The following is a 17,199-nucleotide window of genomic DNA, read 5'->3' on the forward strand; positions in this document are numbered from 1 at the left end:
GCTAAGCCCTGCATTGCCTCAGTGATATGCAAATGAGCACCCTAAATATCCTGCTTTGCTTTCTAATGCCTTTAGTTATCATAAACACTACAGGCTTTTTATAATCTGTAATCAAGTTCTCCAGCCTGGGCACAAGATACTTGGGCTTGTCTCAGGAAGTCGAGACGGCTGCTGGATATGCTCCCACCCCTGCCACTGGCCCCTTCCAGCTATAACCAGTGCTCTTCCAAAAGAGCTGGTGTGCTTCCATCCCTCAGGAGCAGTGCAGGCCTGCAGCACGCACAGATCTGCCCAGGAGCTCCTCATCCTAGGCAGACCTGCTGCCTCAGTGATTTGGAAGCAGAAAGCCAAGCCGAGCAGGCTGCAGGCTTCACACGGTTCTATTCCAGGCCTAATCCATGAGCTATATTGATCCTGCCCTTTCTGCCAACCTAGAGAGGTTGTATTACACCGCTAATCCCCTCCTGCCCAGGTCACAGTTGCCTGAAAATCTGTCTACTGCAGTTTTGCACTTTTTGAAACGTCTTTTAGTTGTTAAACAAGACAATCTGATTGCAGTATAAATTTTATTCTTCGTCCCCATCGTCCCCGGATAAATGGCGGAAAAGGTCATGCAATGTTTACATTAACACACTTTTATCACACTTAGTGCAATGATCTCTACGGTACAGAAAAGGAGTCACACAGGGATCTACCTTTTGCACTGTTACACACATTTTTTAAATTTACACACTTCTTTCAAACCTTTTAATAACGCACTACTATTGTTAAATATATACCGGTATATATTCGATAAGTGGTGTTAGCCTAAAACAGTTTTGTCTTTCTTGTTTTTATCTTTGGGTGTAGGTACTCATCACAGGTATTCCTCCACTGGAGTTAGCAGCTTCCTTTCTCTCTTTCCCAGGCTGCCCAAGGTCGCTTAGTGGATTCCAGTGTTATCTCAGAGGCCTCTGGCTAAGTTGCTGTTTCAGGGCCTCCAGCTGGAACACCTGTTTGGCTCCCTAACACAGTCACAACAGGCTCTGAAAAGCTTCACCTGCTGGTGTCACAGGAGTGGACTCCTCGATGGCAGCACTGCTCCCACCCTGCTTGGCAGGGAGCAGCCTGTTTCTCTGAACCCTTTTTCATCTCTCCCTGGACTGTAGATTCCTTCCCTGCTTCATTTCATCTCACATTCCCATGCAGAACAGGCTTTGCTGTCAGCACATGGATATCCTTGTGATATCACTGGCACAGAAGGCTCTTAGAGTGCCCTTTTTTTGGGAGGCTGAATGCCACCATGCCACCCCTTTGCCTGATCTGACCGAGGAGGGCGCAGCAGGTCAGATAGATCCACACAGAAATCATTCACAGTGGTTTTTATCCCCTATTGCTGAGCTTTGGGGAACAAAAGGTGTAATTGCTGCATGAATTAATATTTCTCAGGGAAAAAAAATGAGGAAAGGGAGAGCATGTTTTGTTAACAGAGCAGTCCAGGCTTCAGAGGGCAGTTGTGGGTAACCCTGTGTCAGGCCTCTCTTCCCATCATTGCAAGTAGGAATTCTCATGGCATTGCCAGAGTCAACTAACAACCATCCAGGAAAGGAAAGATCCATTGCCCCGTGTTTGCCCTAGCCTTGTCTTCCCTTGTTTGAAAAGCAAACAGGTGGCCAGTGGGAATGCTGAGGACAAGAGCAAGAGGATCCATATCTATTCCTTTCCTCTGCCACAGTGCAGCACTAATTCTTCTCTCTCAAACTACCCACAGCAGCAGCCCAGAGGGTCTCTGCAGAGAAGGGGGAAGAGAGTTCCCCTACTCGTGGCACATCACAAGTTTCCTTCCAAGTTTGGAAACAAGAAATTCTGTAGTGGGAGTAGAAGAACCCTCAGGGCACTTCTGTTTGTGAGCAAGTGCAGCGCTCGTCCCTGCAGAGCATCCTTTGCAGGAGCAGCTGAGACCGATGGCAGCCAAACAGCAACTGCTCTGCTGTCACTTGTCCAGGTGGGCCGGGAGCGAGACGGGGGCTCAGGCTCGCGGTCAGGAAGTGGCACAAGCCATCCGTGCTGGTCCCACAGCTCCCTGCATTCCCGCACGTCCGGGGGACCCCGCGGGGAGCTTGGCAGAGCTCATCGCACAGCTGCTGCTCAAGGAGCACCGTGACCTTGCAGGGCTGGGGGCTGAGCCTGCGGGAGGACGGGGGTGGGCACACGGCAGTGGCACAGTCAAGGCAGGAGGGTGTTCGAGGCAGAGGGTGCCAGGAGGGGTCTGAGCCGGCCGGGCCGGGCAGCGCCGCAGGCAGCGCTGCGGGTCCCGCTCCCGCAGCCGGCGGACACCGCCATCTCCCGGCGGCTCCCTGAGCCAGGAGTTCCAGAAGGGCTTTTCCTCCAGGTCCTGGCACAGCACAGACTCCTGTCAGCTTTTATCTGGATAGAAATGCCAGTGGTTCTCCCACAGCGGGAGAAAAGAATTCCTTTGTGTGCTCTGTCCGTCCTGCTGGGGAGTCACGTCCCAGGATCAATGGAAAGGGGGCATGGCCCTGGAGCCCTCTGAGACGCTGAAATAAGGACTTACCAGTTTTTCTTTGGAGAGTGGAAGAAGCTATTGAGAAGTTGGAACAATCTTCTCTTGAAGGAGAAAAAAGAAAGGAATTGAAAGATCTCAGAGATGTGCTGGAGGGAGTCTATGGGGGCTGCCATGTCCTGGCCTTGCAGGCTTTGACTGGAATAAAAGCAAGTCTTTTCTTTGCAGTGAAATGAGTCAGCATCACTGGGAAGAGGCTGGGATACAAATCACTTATGAGGGGATTTGTCAGGATGGTCCCATGTGTGCTGTTTGTCCCTGGGTTCAGTGTGTCACAGCCCCCTGGCTGGGAAAGGAATGGTGCTGATGGGGCATCTTGGAGTGCCAGACTCTACCCTGGAGACTTGTGGGAGCTTCCCCTGTATCTCCAGGAAACTGTAGAGCAACAAGTTTTCCCTTCCTATCTCAGACTTGGTAGAGGTTAAACTGAGGGATCTACCAAATGTCCAAAGTAGGGAAAAGTTCTTTGTTCCTGCTGCTGTCCTGGAGAATCTTTGCCCTTAGAGGGACACGAGTCCTGCTGACATTGTAGGGCTGAAAGGCATTTGAGCACCACCAGCTCAAGCAGTTATTAGACTTGAGCACAGGCTTCACACACTGAAATGGTGCATCAGGAGCCTCTGCAGCAGCTCAGCTTTGTCTTGTGTCTCCTTTGAGTAATGTCACTGTTTCAGGGCACACTGAAGAAAATCTAATTGTGAATCGAATTGTGTCTCTGACCACCTTTGTAAACTGTTACTTTGGCCTCTTCTGTCACACTTTAATACAATTTGTGAAGTGTGGAGCATAATCACAGCAGCTTCCAAGCCCCAGGAAATCCCAAAGCAGCTCCTTTGAGAGCTACAGGCTCTAAATGGGACCATCAGTAGCTCTGAGCTCATCAGTGAAGACAATTTAGCCATAGTAAAAAAAATAGCAATCAACTTTCGAGTTCAAGGGGATCTTTAAAACAGAAAAAAAAAAAGCTTCCAAACCAGCAGAATCTTCATACATTTTACCTTTGTCTGCTTCATTACAAACATCTGAGCAATGTATTCTGGAACTCTGTTAAAGTGTAACTGCCTGCCTGAGTTAATATTTGATACTGCCATTCCAGAGACATGTAAATATTTATTCTGTAGGTAAGAATTGGAGCAGAAAGGTGAAATTTCATTTTGGTAGCTGAACCAGAGACTGCTGTTTTAAAATTTCCATTATGTGATATAGTGCCAGCATTCAGAGAATCATCATTATGTAGAAATAATTTAATTATAAGCAAAAGAAACCTTCAGTTTTTGTGGTAGTCAAAGCTAGTTTTACTTTCAACAGACTGTACAAAACAAGAACCAGTACAAATAGTCATATACTGAATAAGAACTGGTACAAATGGTCATAAACATGCACTGGGCACAAAGAGATCCTGAAGCATCAGGAAAAGTTGCTCCCCTTTTGCAACAGGATCCCGAATCCAGCAGCACCTGGGAGCCTGCAAAGACCTGCTGAGCCTGGAGAGAAGGGCACCTTACAGTACTGTTGTTTTGAAATAATTCCCCTTTCCTCTGTGCAGGGTGCCGTGTGCTCGTGCTCGAGTCAGTGAACCTCTTGAGGAAGTACATTTCCTTCCTGGATGTGCCCATTTCCTGCCTCCTGCCCGGGGATGCCCTGTTCATCCTCTCAGAGGAGGAGACTGAGCAAGCCAAGGTGAGACATGTGGCACCTGCTTAACCTGCTTGAATGGCTCGTCATCACTGTGAAGACTTTAGTCAGAAGTGTCACATTCACGGGGAATTTCATAAGTGGGTTATAAATGTCACTAAGGAACGTCTGCAGTGACTTGTAAAACATGAACGGACAAGACAGGTGACCTCGTGTGCTGTGACAGGACGGGGCTGAGCCGATTTGCAGCTCAGAGGTGTCCAGTAGTCACAGAACACTGAGTTTTACACTGCATCCAGGATGCAGGATACATTTCAGAGGAGACTGGATCCAACTTAATATTCCCAATATATGAGTGGCCTGTCAAAGATTGGCATGACTCCATGTCAGGAACAGCATCCTTGGACCACAGCTCTAACTAAAGACAGAAACAGCCTGTCAACTTGTGGTCCAAAGAGTTCCCTTCTTTGCTATGCATTTTTTATTTTGCTGCATGAGATCTCACACATTTGTCCACAGTTCCCTGTATCAGAATCTGATTAGCTCCCCTTCCATAGCATGAAAATGTTTGCCCAGAAAACAGCGCTGTTAATTCACAAATTGCAGAACTTTCCTGCTTTTGAGGCTGCTAAAAGGGAGAGTTACACATGGAAACTGCTCAGATAGAGGTGGTGTTCGTTATTTCCATGTGTTTTTTGTTTCTGAAGCCTGACCTTTCTCTGCTGATGCACTGTAAATATTCAGTTTCAGCTGACAGTGTGTGGTCGGAAGCAAATGCAGGGATGTTCCCAGATACTCACCTATCAGGTTCCTGCTTCCCCAGCATGTGAACACTCAGACATGAGATCACGTGGGGAGGAGGAGTTATAAGTGATAAATACACTGTCTCAGCACCAATCTGCAGCTGATAATGTCCTTTCTAGCAGGACCCTCTGAACATCAGCCAGCACAACACCAGAAACACAGGGGCAGAGAGGCCCCATGGATTAGGCAGCCTCCCACTGCTCACTGAAAACAGGCTGTCCTATAAATTGGCAGTGATCCTCACAGGAGGCCTAGGAAACTGCCCTCACACGAGGCCTGGAAGGTTCTTGTAATGCTCTCTCCACTCTTTTTCCTTCTAGAGGGCCATGCGGTGCCATCGCAGCCAACTCCTCTGGTTCCGTCGCCTCTACGTGCTCTTCTCACGGTACATGGTGGTCAATTCACTGCGCCTCCTGTAGCAGGATGTGGCTCACAGCTCCAGGAGAAAAGAATGACCAAAAAAAAAAGGACCATGCCAGGCTCAGGACTAAAGGAAACTCCTGTGTTATGTGCTGGAGAGGACGGGATGCTCTTTGTGTAGCATTCTCCAGGCTACAGAAACCAGGCATGTGAACTTCCTTCTGAGTATGCTGTTGCCCGATACCTTGAGATGAACAGGATTTAACAGCTACTCTGTCTTCTCACTTTAGAAGCTTAACTGGGATGAGAAATTTGGATTAACTTAATTAGGAGTTGAATGCAGGAGTATTCTGCGTTGGAGAAGATATGGCACAAACTATTTCCCCAAAAAGATACAGCTGCAAGGACTGCTTGGCAACTATCTCTTGGTGCTTTTATAAAATCGAGATATCAGGAGGAACTTTTCAAAGAACACGCTATCTCCACAGATACCAGATCTACAAAGACCTTTCTTATTCAGTCAGAACTTTAAAAAGCCAAAGCTTTTGAATAAAACATCAGAAATAATACAAATTTCTCTAATTGCACTGATCTTTGCTGCTGCTGCTTCTTTCATACGTATTGTGTTGCAGGCTCCACCTTCTCAGAGTGTCCCTGATGAAACATGAGCATTTTTTCTTGCTTCAGAACACGGGGCTCAAGATCAACTCACAAGAGTCTCAGCAGGACGTAGGAATGAGGTGCAAGAGACCCAGACTGTAATAGGTCTTTTATACGGTGACTTAAACTTTAGCACAGCTAGAGGCAAAGTGCCAAACTAGCAACCCTGGAGTGGTTTACAGAGCAGAGGCAGTTTGTCAACTGAAAGTCACAAAGGAATGAGACAATCAACATAGAAAGATTTATTTAAGAAACAGAGAACAGAGAACAGTAGTGTAGAAATTCATTTCACCATCCATCACCCAGGAAATCCCAGACTGCAGTTCCACAGCAGTGCTCCAAGTTCAGTTGCTGGAAGGCTGTGTCAAGGTTTTGACATGTCTCTGATGGTCTTATGCTCCCCCACTGCTTTCTCCCATTCCTTGCCATTGATATCCTCTGTGACAATGGTCTGCACGGTGCCATCATCCAGGCAATGGGGAGCTATCCCTGAGGAAAGACAGAGCACATAGAAACCTGCTTCTCAGGAAATGAGGGAGATGCCTGCACCACTCCGTGGATGGGGCATCTCAGGGAATATAAATGCTACTGCTGTAAGGCTGAGGAGCCTGGATGAGAATCCTGTCCCAGGCACAAGCCCACACATCACAGGTAAGACTTTCTTATGGAGGAGCTACAGGTTCAGGCTGCAGTTCCAGATGTTTAACACTTTAGGGACAAACTCTTAAGACACATGCTGCTCCCTGCTGTCATGTTGGCACCAATGGAGGCTTTACCCAAGGGGTGCTTGGTGGTTCAGTTTGGTTACCACAGCTTCTTCTTTGTACCTACCATAACCATCTGGGTTGGAACGAGGAGTATAAAAGCTCTGGACACCACAGGTCTTGCAGAACGTGTGCTGGGCACGGTGTGTGTTGAAGGTGTATGTTGTCAAATTATCAGCACCCTAAGCCAATGAAAAGCAGTTTTCTATATAAATAAGTTTCCCATATAAATACATGGATAAATTACTTTAGGCCTATAGCTAAGAAATGTAAAATTTAAAATACCACCTTCCTATCTTGATACACAGAGTTCTGCATTCATGCTCCTTTTCTGAGCCCCTGTGCTCTGTATGTAAACAGTCAAACCTCAGAACTGCAAGAGCTCCAACATCACCTCACCAAATAAGATGCACTAACACACCCACCCCAGACAGGACAAAATTCAGCCATTTCCCCCCAACAGCCACACAGGAACTTAAGGTAGAAAACTGGGTATTGCTTGGATCCAGGCTAACACTGGGTTATACTGCTCAAGCTCATGGCCACGCTCTTACTGTGTTTTACTCTTACCTGCAGCAGCTTGAAACGCGACGCTGGGACAATGAAGTGTCTGTTCTGTTTCTTTGTGCAAATGCTGCAACTGTGAAAGAAAAAGCAGACCTTTCTGGAAGCAGTGGACAAGTTGTAGTGCAGCAGTCAGATCTAGCAGGGACCTCTTGACAACAGAAACTCCACTGACAGTTAGAATGGCTCCTGGGTGGCTTCACAAAGGTAAGTGGTGAAAGTGGCCTCGTGGTGTCAGTAGTGTTTGGCTGAGCACACCCATGGAACAGACTGACCCTACACAGGTACCCCCTTAAGGTGTCTTCCTACACCAAACATTATATTCTTCACATACACAGCTCTTTAAGGACACACTCTAACCCTGAAAAATCTTTCAGACCATGCTTGGCCAAGTTTGCCAACATTAATTACTTTGCAAACAAGAAAGCAAAGTTCAGAAGTTCACCCACGAGCAAACTGCTTGCAGGCAAAGGGAGATCACTAATGAAATCAGAGTGTGTTTTAGTTTGAGGCACATGTGGTCAGAGATGTAATGTCACTTGAGAAGACCAAGTTAAAAAAGGATCAATGTGCTCTGAGCCCACCGACTGAGAGGAAATATAAAGCAGATGGCTGAGCACCTGCACTCACTAGATCTCTCCTGACACTTTCAGCATGAGCATGGCTGTGAGACCTGAAGTCCTGCCCAGAGAAGCAGCACCTGAAATCCCTGGTGTTGATCTCACATTGGATCAGGACGTAATTAAGGGTAAACCCGATGGAAACAGCTCAGAGGGTGTTCTGCAGCTGTCTCATCTTTTAGCTCTGAGGCTGCAAAAGCAGACAAGCTGATATTCATGTATGAGAACAGGGAACAAAACAACTCACTTGCAGTTGAACACGTGCAGATGTGGTGAAGCCCAGACCTCAAAGCGGACGGCTCCACAGTGACAGCCTCCTGTGTGCTTGACCAAACCTCTGTGTTCACTGGAGAGAGAAACAACAGAGCTCTTGTGATCGTACTCTCTTTTTTTGGCCAAGAGAGCAGTAAGGCTATACACAACATTATTCAGGTCTGCCTTGAGCAACTGCAGAACACCAGGAAATGTATCCATTCGAATGTATTTTAATACCATGTGTCAGAGTGAGGTAGGGAATGGCTTTTGTCCTGAGCAATTGCTTTTGTGGTTTAATTAAAATGCTGAAAAGGAAAGAAGAACAGCAGTTCGAGGACTCTCTACTCTGTACAAGAGAGCTCCCCACCGCAGTCCGGGTCACAGTGTCACCCAGGCTGCAGCTGTGTCCTGCACAACCCTACAGAAACCAGGGTTATTACCACAGGACAACCCACTTGGAACTGAGAACCGAAATTTCCCACAATTTTCCCCACAACTCCTCCAGCACCACTAATATTGCTCCATTTAAAAGCTAGAAAAAGCAGAGATAGCTGGATTTTACATAATATTTGAAACGTGTTTTATTTCAGATTGTAATTGCGGGGGAACTTTATGATCAGGGAATTTCTCAGCCTGTGCCTCTCCCTCTCTCTGAGTTGCCTCCTCAGCAGCTGGGCAGACTCACCGTGCCGGGTCAATCGCAAAACGCAAAGGAAAAACATTTTCCTTTCAGATTTTCCCTGCCACGGACACTTACTGATTACAGCGCGGCGATGATGTGCAGCGCTCTGCAAAGAGCGAGCACAGGAAATTGGGTGGAGATTTAGAGGCTGAGCCTCGCGGTGCCCCCCCCAAGGGCATTTTTGCCCAGAGCGCCGTAAAACAGGGGAAGCTTTAGCAGAAAAAGCAACTTTCTCCGTGGTGCCCGCGCCCCCTCCCCGCCCCCCGGATCCCCCCGCCGCCCTTCGCGGCACCTCCCGAAGCCCGCGCACCGCTGTGCAGGTGCGGCCGGGAGAACGATGCTCCCACGGGCCGGGGCCGGACCGCGGCCCCGCTACTCACTACGCGTCCAGCAGCAGCCGCGCCGCCTCCTCGCAGCTCAGCCCGTGCCGCTTCTGGAAGGCGGCCCAGCGGCCGCTCTGCGCCCCCAGATCGAAGGGGCCGGGGGACCAGGGGGGCTCAGCCTTCACCCTGGGCGAGGATCCCCCCGCGCTCCTGCCCCGCGCCCGGCGGGTCCCGCCCGCGGCCGCGCCGCCCTGACGGCAGTGCCGACCCATCCGCCAGGGGGCGCCCCCGCGCCGCGCCGCCAACGGTGCCGGGAGAGCTCGCCAAGAGCGCGCGGACACGGCGGGAATGGGGACGGGAAGGGGAACGGGAACGGGAACGGGAACGGGAAGGGGGCGCGGAAGGGGCTGGGACACGGCGGGACAGGGGGGCGGAGCTGGGTCGCCAAGGGGCGGTGTGTGCCCAGGAGGCCAACGGGGCCAAAGGCGTCCTGGCTTGTATCGGCAATAGTGTGGCCAGCAAGAGCATAGTAGTGATTGACTCCCCTGTACTCGGCACTGGTGAGGCCGCACCTCGAATCCTGGGTTCGGTTTTGGGGCCCTGACGACAAGAAGGACCATTGAGGGGCTGGAGTGTGTCCAGGGAGCTGGGGAAGGGGCTGCAGCACGAGTGTGATGAGGAGCGGCTGGGGGGGCTCAGCCTGCAGGAAAGGAGGCTCCGCGGGGTCCTGATTGCTCTCTACAGCTCTCTGAAAGGAGGGTGGAGCAGGGGGGGACAGTCGGGCTGTGCTCCCAGGGAACAAGAAAGGATGAGAGGAAAGGGTCTGAAGTTGCACCAGAGGAGGTTTAAGTTGGATGTTAGGAAAGCAATTGTTAACTGAAAGGGTGTTCAGGCGCTGGAACAGGCTGCCCAAGGAAGCGGCTGAGTCACCATCCCTGGAAATGTTCAAGAAATGACTGGATGTGGCACTTGGGGACATAGTTCAGTGGCAGACTTGGCAGTGCTGGGGGACTGGTTGGACTTGATGATCTTAAAGGTTTTTTCCAACCTTAGCAATTCTATGATTCCATGATTCCAGGGTCTCAGGCACAGCAGGGCCGGGGGCAGGTGGGCACTGTGAGCGAGCAAAGCTGGAAGTCACAGGAAGTTCAAGGCCTGAGTTGTTCATGGTGTCCCGAGGGACAGAGGGCTCACTTCTCCCATCTCAGTCCCTGCTTAGGCCAGGCATGACAGTTATCCACAAGCATGAGCCCGAGGTTTTCCCTCTCATTCTGAACATATGATGCCTCACCTATTCAAGGATGTAAAGGTGCTCTGCAGACCTGAGGGGCTGCTGTTGTTTCGCATCTCTGCTATGCACAACCCTCATTTAGACACAAGATCACTGTGTGACAACAGGCCTGGGATCAGGATGCGCCTTTGGAAGAGTGTTTAGTCCTTCCTGAGGTTTGAAGTCATCGTGGCAGCCTTGTAGAGAAATGGCTGCTAACAGGATTCCCGCTGGACAGCTTTTAACAAATTCAGTAACCAAAGCCTTAAAAAGGAAAACAATCAAGAAAGTACATACCTTGAAAAACAAAAAACAACCAAACCAAAACCAACCAAGAAACAAATAATCAAAAGCCCAAATCAAACCAACAAAGAAAAAAACTTAGGAAAATGTGAAATCATTCCACTACTGGTAAATATCTCACAAAAAGCTATTCCTGAACATCTGAAAGCCAATGCTGTTTTTCAAGTAAAGCTATTCAATGCAGGGAAAAGTCCAAATTTTGGAGGTGTCCAAGTCCCATTTGGTTGGGGGAAAAAAAAATCACTCCAAGGATGAACTTTGTGTCCAGTGTTGCAGGAGTGGACGTTTATTTTGTTTGACTTCTAATCAAGGAGTTGTATTCAACAGGACTTAATGTCTTGCCCTTTCCAAGAAGGGGAACGGGGAAAGATGTAAACAACTGAGCTGACGGTTTGTGGAGAGGCAGAAGGTCAGGTCTCAGCCAGGAATATGTCAAAGCAACAGGACAGTGATGAATGAAACATCTATCAGCACTCTGGTCTGGAAAAGAGCTTTAAAAACATGCTACCACAGTATGCAGGCTGCCTCCTGAGATGGCACATGCCAGGATTTGCATAACAATCCTGTGGCTCAGCACTTCTCCGATGATAGGAAAGGGCACCGAGTTGCAATTTCCTGTTATCCCTCTGAACCTCTGCACTGGTTACTCATTACTAATGGAACCATTTTAATACACCCTGTGTGACAAATTCTGACCCCTGCCAACGTGTTCATTTGCAGCTCCTGATCTGAGCCACTCCCAGACCTTTAGTCACACTAGATTTTGTGTTAGTCACCTTATATTTTGGGAGGAAAAAGTTGCTGAGGTGAAACTGGAAACGCACTGAAACTGAGCCTGTGCAGGTTGCAGCGGGGGTTCAGTTCCCTTTGGCACAGAGACAGCCAGCAGCAGGCACAGGTTTCAGCCTTCATGGTCTGTCCTGTCCTAAAAACACTGAACTGCTCTACACTGAAATCCAGAATGTATTGTAGGAGCTTGTTAGTGATCAGTTCACAGAAATGACCTTCTCTCTTTAAGACAGGAGCCACTTGCACTTGTACATGTTCAAAAAGCAGTTCCATGGAGAAAACTCTACACTGAGTTTGCAGTCCTTGTAATATCTGCAAATCTGTCACTCTCTGTGCCCCTCGACAATTAATTCAGCTTATTTTAAATGTAGAAAGTGTTTTGAGAAGCTAAATTCTGTTCCTCTGTGATGCTTTAGGATAAAGAACTGGAAGACAAAAATGGAAGAACAAAATGCAGCTTGGTTTCCTAAGGCCACAGTAATTCTTCCTTCTTTTTCATTTGTTCCTTATTTTATTACAGAGGATTCTCAGAGCTCAAAATTGGCTCTCACATAAACAATCAGTTCAAGAGCTTTACAGTAGACCTCTGGATGATGACAAATTTCACAGGTATTCTGACTTGAAAGCCCTGAATTTCAATGATCACATAGGGAGGGTATGGTCAGTGTACCTGGGCAGCAGGTGCTTCCTACTGTCCAGAGAGTTAACAGCTTTCATTTCATTATTCCAAAGCTGATGCAATGTTTGCCAGACTTTAGTAGAGGCCAATAGCTTGATGAAAAATGTATTTGCTCTTAAACTTGTGAAGCAAAATGGAGAAGGAAGAATTATCCAGACAGATGATGAGATATACAAGAGGAAAAGTCCAGTAAATGACAGTTGGTTCTCTGTGTACGTGGCTTGTGATACTCAAAGTCCAACAGTTGACGTGTTCCAGTGTTAAAGTACAAAGGGGTTTTTCTGTGCCATCTCAGCTCTGCTTGTATAACAATGACTCAGCTCTGCAGCTCTGGCTCACAGCCCACATTGAAATTCTGTCTGTAGGAGCATTTTCATCCCCAAAGCAACACTGAAAGCAACTACATGTTTGTGGGTGAAAGGGAATTAGGAAGTGTGATGTTTTTTATCTAATAAGCAGGGGACTAGGAGTTGTGTATAGCTGACACCACACAGAAAAGAACAGGTTGTTAAAACTACGTGGTTTGTTCAGAGGAGAAAAATGTCAGTGCTTGGATTTTAGTTTTCTGGTAGAAGGGGAAGCATTCTGGACATTCTCCTCACCATCAAGGGATCCAAGCTGGATCTGAAAACACAGTGCAGGAGGTATCACCCCTGGGCCAATGGATAAAGCCTGGTCAGAACAGCCTTGGCAGTGTTTGGTTTTGTCCACTGTCACAGGGGTTCTATTGAACATATCAACAATGATTAACAGCATTTTAGGACTTACTTCTGTCTGTCTGTCTGTTTTTCAAGGTGCTTCTTTGCTATCCTGCTGAAATTCCTCACCCCAGAAACCACAAGCTCAAAGGGCTCCGAGGCAGCAGAGAGGACGTGAACAAAGAGCTCCCTCCCTGCACTGCAGCTTGGATCGGATCCAAAACACTCACGGGCAGGAGGCAGACTGGAGACATGCAGACAAGTAATTTTTAGAAGAGACCTAGTTATTAGCTGTTGCTTTCACTGGCACAACATGCAGACACAAGCCTGTGATTTTAGCCCAATGGTGGCTTCATAAAATGCCTTCTCTAAGTCTCCTTCCATCAGAGCAGAGTGAACTGGCACATGTTCCTCTGGGTCATTCAGACCTGCAGAGAGAGACGTGCCCAAGCCTGTTTATCAGGGCAGCACAGATCTTACAGCTGAATCCCACGTGTCCTGCAAAGTTAAAATATTCTTTAAACAAACAGGGAGACAGAGGAGTATCCCTCATTTTCCTCTTTTTACTACCAAGCTATTTGTTTTTCTTAAGCTTTCAGTTCCTGAAGTTGGAAGCTTATTAAAAACTTTGTTTATTGAAGGTTTTTTTAGCACAAGGCTTTACAAACAAAACTCAGAGAGTTGTCTTTTTTTGGTAATCTCAATATTACAGTCAATCTCACAGTACTCAGAATTATGACTCACTATTTTTGTAACCCTTGAACTTGGCAGCACAGGGACAAGCAGTAACATGCCACGAGTCTGTTTGTCTCGTGGGTGGAACTTCAGCAAAGTCTGGGTCTTATTGCAGTGTTACAGGCTTGGGGAGAATATATTTATCTCCACAACCATAAATAAGTAAATATAATTATCCAGTGTTATACACAGTGAGAGAGATCTGAGGTAGGTGTGAGTAATGTTATGAGATAAGAATATATATATATAGTTTATATATGTTGTTTTTTTCCCTGTGGCACGTAGCCCTATTTTTGTCTGAACAAAGAACAGTAACTGGACTTGCTACACACCCTCAGAAGGCCTGACTGGCTGTCCCAAGCTAAACCCTGTAACTAAAGATAAACAGATTGCTTCAGTCCACAGTGCTCATGGAAAAATGATCCCTCGTTGCTAGGACATTAGCCTACATGAAAAGCAGCCCCAGCTTGTGTTCCAGAATGTACAGATTCGTTGGAAACATTTCCCTGACCCCAGATTCTTCTCCTGAAAGTAGGTTGCTTTGTACTACTGCCCAGTGACCTACTTTTGAAACCACTTGGAAAGAAATATCTGTTCCCAACTGCAGGCCCCGTGCCCTGGCGAAGGCTGGAGCCACCTGTGCAGCCAGGCCAGTCACAAGATACAGATTTCTGAGTTTTTTCAGCTTTGCATTTATTTATATACAGTTCAGAGTCAGCTGCTTGACAATTTTTATTCACCAAGAGCTACTGGAGGAAGAGTGGAATGTTTGTTAAATACATGTGCTTTGTACAAGCACAGCAGTACAATATTTAGCCATTCTTTGGAAAAAAAAACCACAAGGGAAGGCTCCTCTGCTTTTTGGTTTATACAGAAAGGAAAAACTGACAGAAATTTCTTCTTCTCTACCTACAAGGACATTAAAAAAAGAGACATACACAGTGAAATCCTTAATACAAGTCTGATGTGCTCAAACACTGCCCAGGCTTTACATTAGCCTGTGGTTCATCTCCAGCTTTATAGACGTGGCATTTCACATTTGTAAATATTAGTTCCCCGTGGCCTCTCCAGACTCCATGGCAGAATCTGTCCCTGGAGCAGAGCCTGGGATGTACAGCATGCCCAGGCCAGCCTTGGAGCAAACATTCAGTCCCCCTGGCACCACCAAACAAAACCAGCCTGGTGGAAAAACTGAGCAAAACTGGCAGCACAAAGCATACAAATGGAAAATTGCCCAACTCTGCCTTTTACCCTAAATTTATGTAGCCAAATAATATTTCCAAGGTTGGCTATTGCCATGGAGCTGTCTCTGAACATTCCAGTTACCATTTTTCCCTCTTCCTGTTTCTACAGTGCAAGTAATTACTGGTAGGATGATTTATTTCCTTTTTACTGTAAACCAGGAGGTTCTAGAAACCCTGTTAGGAGAAAGGAAAGCAAAAGGGTTTTGTTGTTGTTGAGGTTTTTTGGTGGTTTTGTATTTTTATCTAGGTTTGAGGGTTTTTTTAGGGGGAAATAGAGCAGCTCTGTGCTGAATCTTGCCAGTCACATGAGTGCTGATGCTTTGTGAGGGGAGGATTGAACAAGGTCATCTGCCTTGACTGAAGGAGCAGCAGGTAAAGCTGCTAAAAAACACATTAAAACCTTCTTGGATTTTGCGTATCCATCTTTAATATGACATAAAATGAGTTAAGAGACAGACTGAAAGGTATGATGAAGCTTAATTAACCCGGGGCACATTTCCAAATCAGCTCACAGAAGGAAGTTGCTCCATAACCGATCGAAGCTTCCTGTTCTGGAGGCGAGTAAACAAGCATTTGAATTACAAATGTCAGCATTTCATCACGGGGCTTGTTTTGCAGGCTCACATTAGAGAATTAACCGGTCAGCCCGGTTCCAGCCAGTTCCAAGGGCAGCTCAGGAGCTGGGCCGCGTGACTGGGGCTGCTCGTGTGACGCACCGGGAGCCTCCAGCGCTCCCCAAACTCCTAAATTATGTATTTCACCAGCTTTGCCAACTCAGTCCTGCTTTTCCCAGCTTTTCCTCTCAGCCTGATAGGACAGGACCAGCCCTACAGACTGTTCTGGGCTTTCCCGTGAATTCTCAGCCGCCTCAGGGAAGGGGTCGGTCAGAGGCGCTGGGGGTCACAAATCGCTGGCACCAAGGGTCACTCCCCTTTTTGGGGGGCACCTTTGCTCAAGTCCATTTCAGGCTCTTCCCTGAGCACTGCTGGGGTTAAGGCAGGGGTTAAAAAGCCACAGTGCCACACAATTATAACCCCTGTCCCCATCCCTGTCCCCTCAGGGTCGCCCCCCTCCCCAGCCGATCCCTGAAATCTGCCCCGCCAGGCGGCGCCCCCTTAGCAACAGCGTGACCTCACCGCGCACCAATCAGCGCCAAGCGGCGCCGAAGCTTCGAGAGCTTTCCCTGAAACAGCCGCCCCCGCCCCTCGCCAACTGCCCCTCGCGTCAGCCAATCAGCGCCCGCTCTGCGTCACGCTGCACCAATCACCGACGGACTTCCCGGTCGCCCTACAACCGTCTCACTGCAGCGCCTGGGGGGAGGACGCTTCCAGATCCATCCGCACTCTCAGAAATTTACGGATTTTTATGGGTCTGGGCCCCCTCACTGAGACTCCGGGACCCCCTTTTTGCCTAGAAGAGTGATTGGAGCGGAAAAGAGGCGAGTATTTTCCATAACAGCGGTGTTTTCATGGGGACTACTTTGCGAGGCGGATGGACACGTTGGTTTTGGTGGGCGGGGACTGTGTGTCTGTTACCCGATAAATAGGGTGGGGTGTGCGTCACTCGGCAGAGCTGAGCTGCAGCGATAAGGAGACTTTCAGAGGGATCAGCATTCGGGGCCGGAGACGTGAGTGCACGGAGGAGAGATCGGGGGGGGGGAGGGGGGGGGGAACGGGAGAAAGGGGGCGGTTTTGCTGGGCAGGAGCGAACGAGGCGGGGTGGGTGCTGCCGGGCGGGTTGTGGGTGTCTGCGGAGCGAGCGGTTGGGGGGGGCGGGTAGAACTGCGCAGTGTTGTGTGTTGGTCTGAACCGCGTCAGTGAGAGCTGAGGGGAGGGGGGGAATCAGAATAACTGCCGGGCGGGCGGGCGGGCGGTGTCGCTGTGTGGAAGATGGCGGGGGCTGAGCCGCCTCGGCCGGAAGGCGGTTGTGAGTCACGGCCGGGGCGGGGGAGCGGCCCCACCGCCGCGGGGCGGGGCCCGGGGGGGTCCGGGGCCTCCGGTGCCGCAGGGCTGCTTTGAGAAGGGGGTGTGTAAGGGGGGTCCGGGGCCTCCGGTGCCGCAGTGCGCGGGGGTTTGGTGCTCAGGTGCCCCAGTGCTGCTGTGCCGGAGGGTTTGGGGCCCTAGTGCTGCCCTACGGGGCGGGGAACGTAAAGAGACTTGGGAGCTCCGGCGCTTCAGTGCTGCGCTGTGGGGGTGAAGAGGGGGCCGTCTGGGTGAAAGGGGACTCTGGTAAAGGGCAGGGTAAGGAATCT

General features: G+C 48.9%; 4 protein-coding genes across 15 annotated transcripts in view; 3 read left to right on the forward strand and 1 right to left on the reverse strand.

Moving 5' to 3' along the window:
• The window catches only part of PIGL (phosphatidylinositol glycan anchor biosynthesis class L), a 57,055-nt gene extending 51,120 nt beyond the window's left edge, over positions 1–5,935 (forward strand). The window contains exons 6-7 of the mRNA XM_027743993.2: positions 4,110–4,243; positions 5,323–5,935. Of these exons, the coding sequence (XP_027599794.1) occupies positions 4,110–4,243; positions 5,323–5,421 (233 nt within the window). The 3' untranslated portion in view covers positions 5,422–5,935. The remainder of the gene's footprint in view (positions 1–4,109; positions 4,244–5,322) is intronic.
• A 102-nt stretch (positions 5,936–6,037) lies between these two features.
• LOC114000001 (transient receptor potential cation channel subfamily V member 2-like) overlaps positions 6,038–17,199 on the forward strand; it is a 34,539-nt gene continuing 23,377 nt past the window's right edge. For 9 of the 10 annotated variants that reach the window (XM_039381038.1, XM_039381047.1, XM_039381037.1 and 6 more), the window contains exons 1-3: positions 6,038–6,673; positions 7,363–7,557; positions 13,066–13,231. The gene's annotated coding sequence lies outside the window, so the exon portion shown is untranslated. Of the gene's footprint in view, positions 6,674–7,362; positions 7,558–9,733; positions 9,791–13,065; positions 13,232–17,199 lie in introns of those variants that run through there. The other variant, XM_039381045.1, reaches the window with a different exon arrangement.
• On the reverse strand, positions 6,242–9,570 carry CENPV (centromere protein V). The gene is made up of 5 exons (XM_027744023.2): positions 9,288–9,570; positions 8,218–8,316; positions 7,357–7,426; positions 6,854–6,968; positions 6,242–6,511 (listed from the first exon to the last, which is right to left on the reverse strand). Exons 1-5 carry the CDS (start codon positions 9,500–9,502, stop codon positions 6,387–6,389), a joined length of 624 nt encoding a protein of 207 aa, XP_027599824.1. The 5' UTR covers positions 9,503–9,570; the 3' UTR covers positions 6,242–6,386.
• UBC (ubiquitin C) overlaps positions 16,276–17,199 on the forward strand; it is a 2,826-nt gene continuing 1,902 nt past the window's right edge. Inside the window, exon 1 of one of the 3 annotated variants that reach the window (XM_027743958.2) lies at positions 16,276–16,386. The gene's annotated coding sequence lies outside the window, so the exon portion shown is untranslated. Of the gene's footprint in view, positions 16,387–16,472; positions 16,576–17,199 lie in introns of those variants that run through there. The other 2 variants (XM_039381048.1, XM_027743948.2) reach the window with 2 other exon arrangements.

Source organism: Pipra filicauda, unplaced genomic scaffold, assembly GCF_003945595.2.
Source record: "Pipra filicauda isolate LSUMZ 115617 unplaced genomic scaffold, ASM394559v2 scaffold211_size2331000_pilon, whole genome shotgun sequence".
NCBI classification, from domain to species: Eukaryota; Metazoa; Chordata; class Aves; order Passeriformes; family Pipridae; genus Pipra; species Pipra filicauda.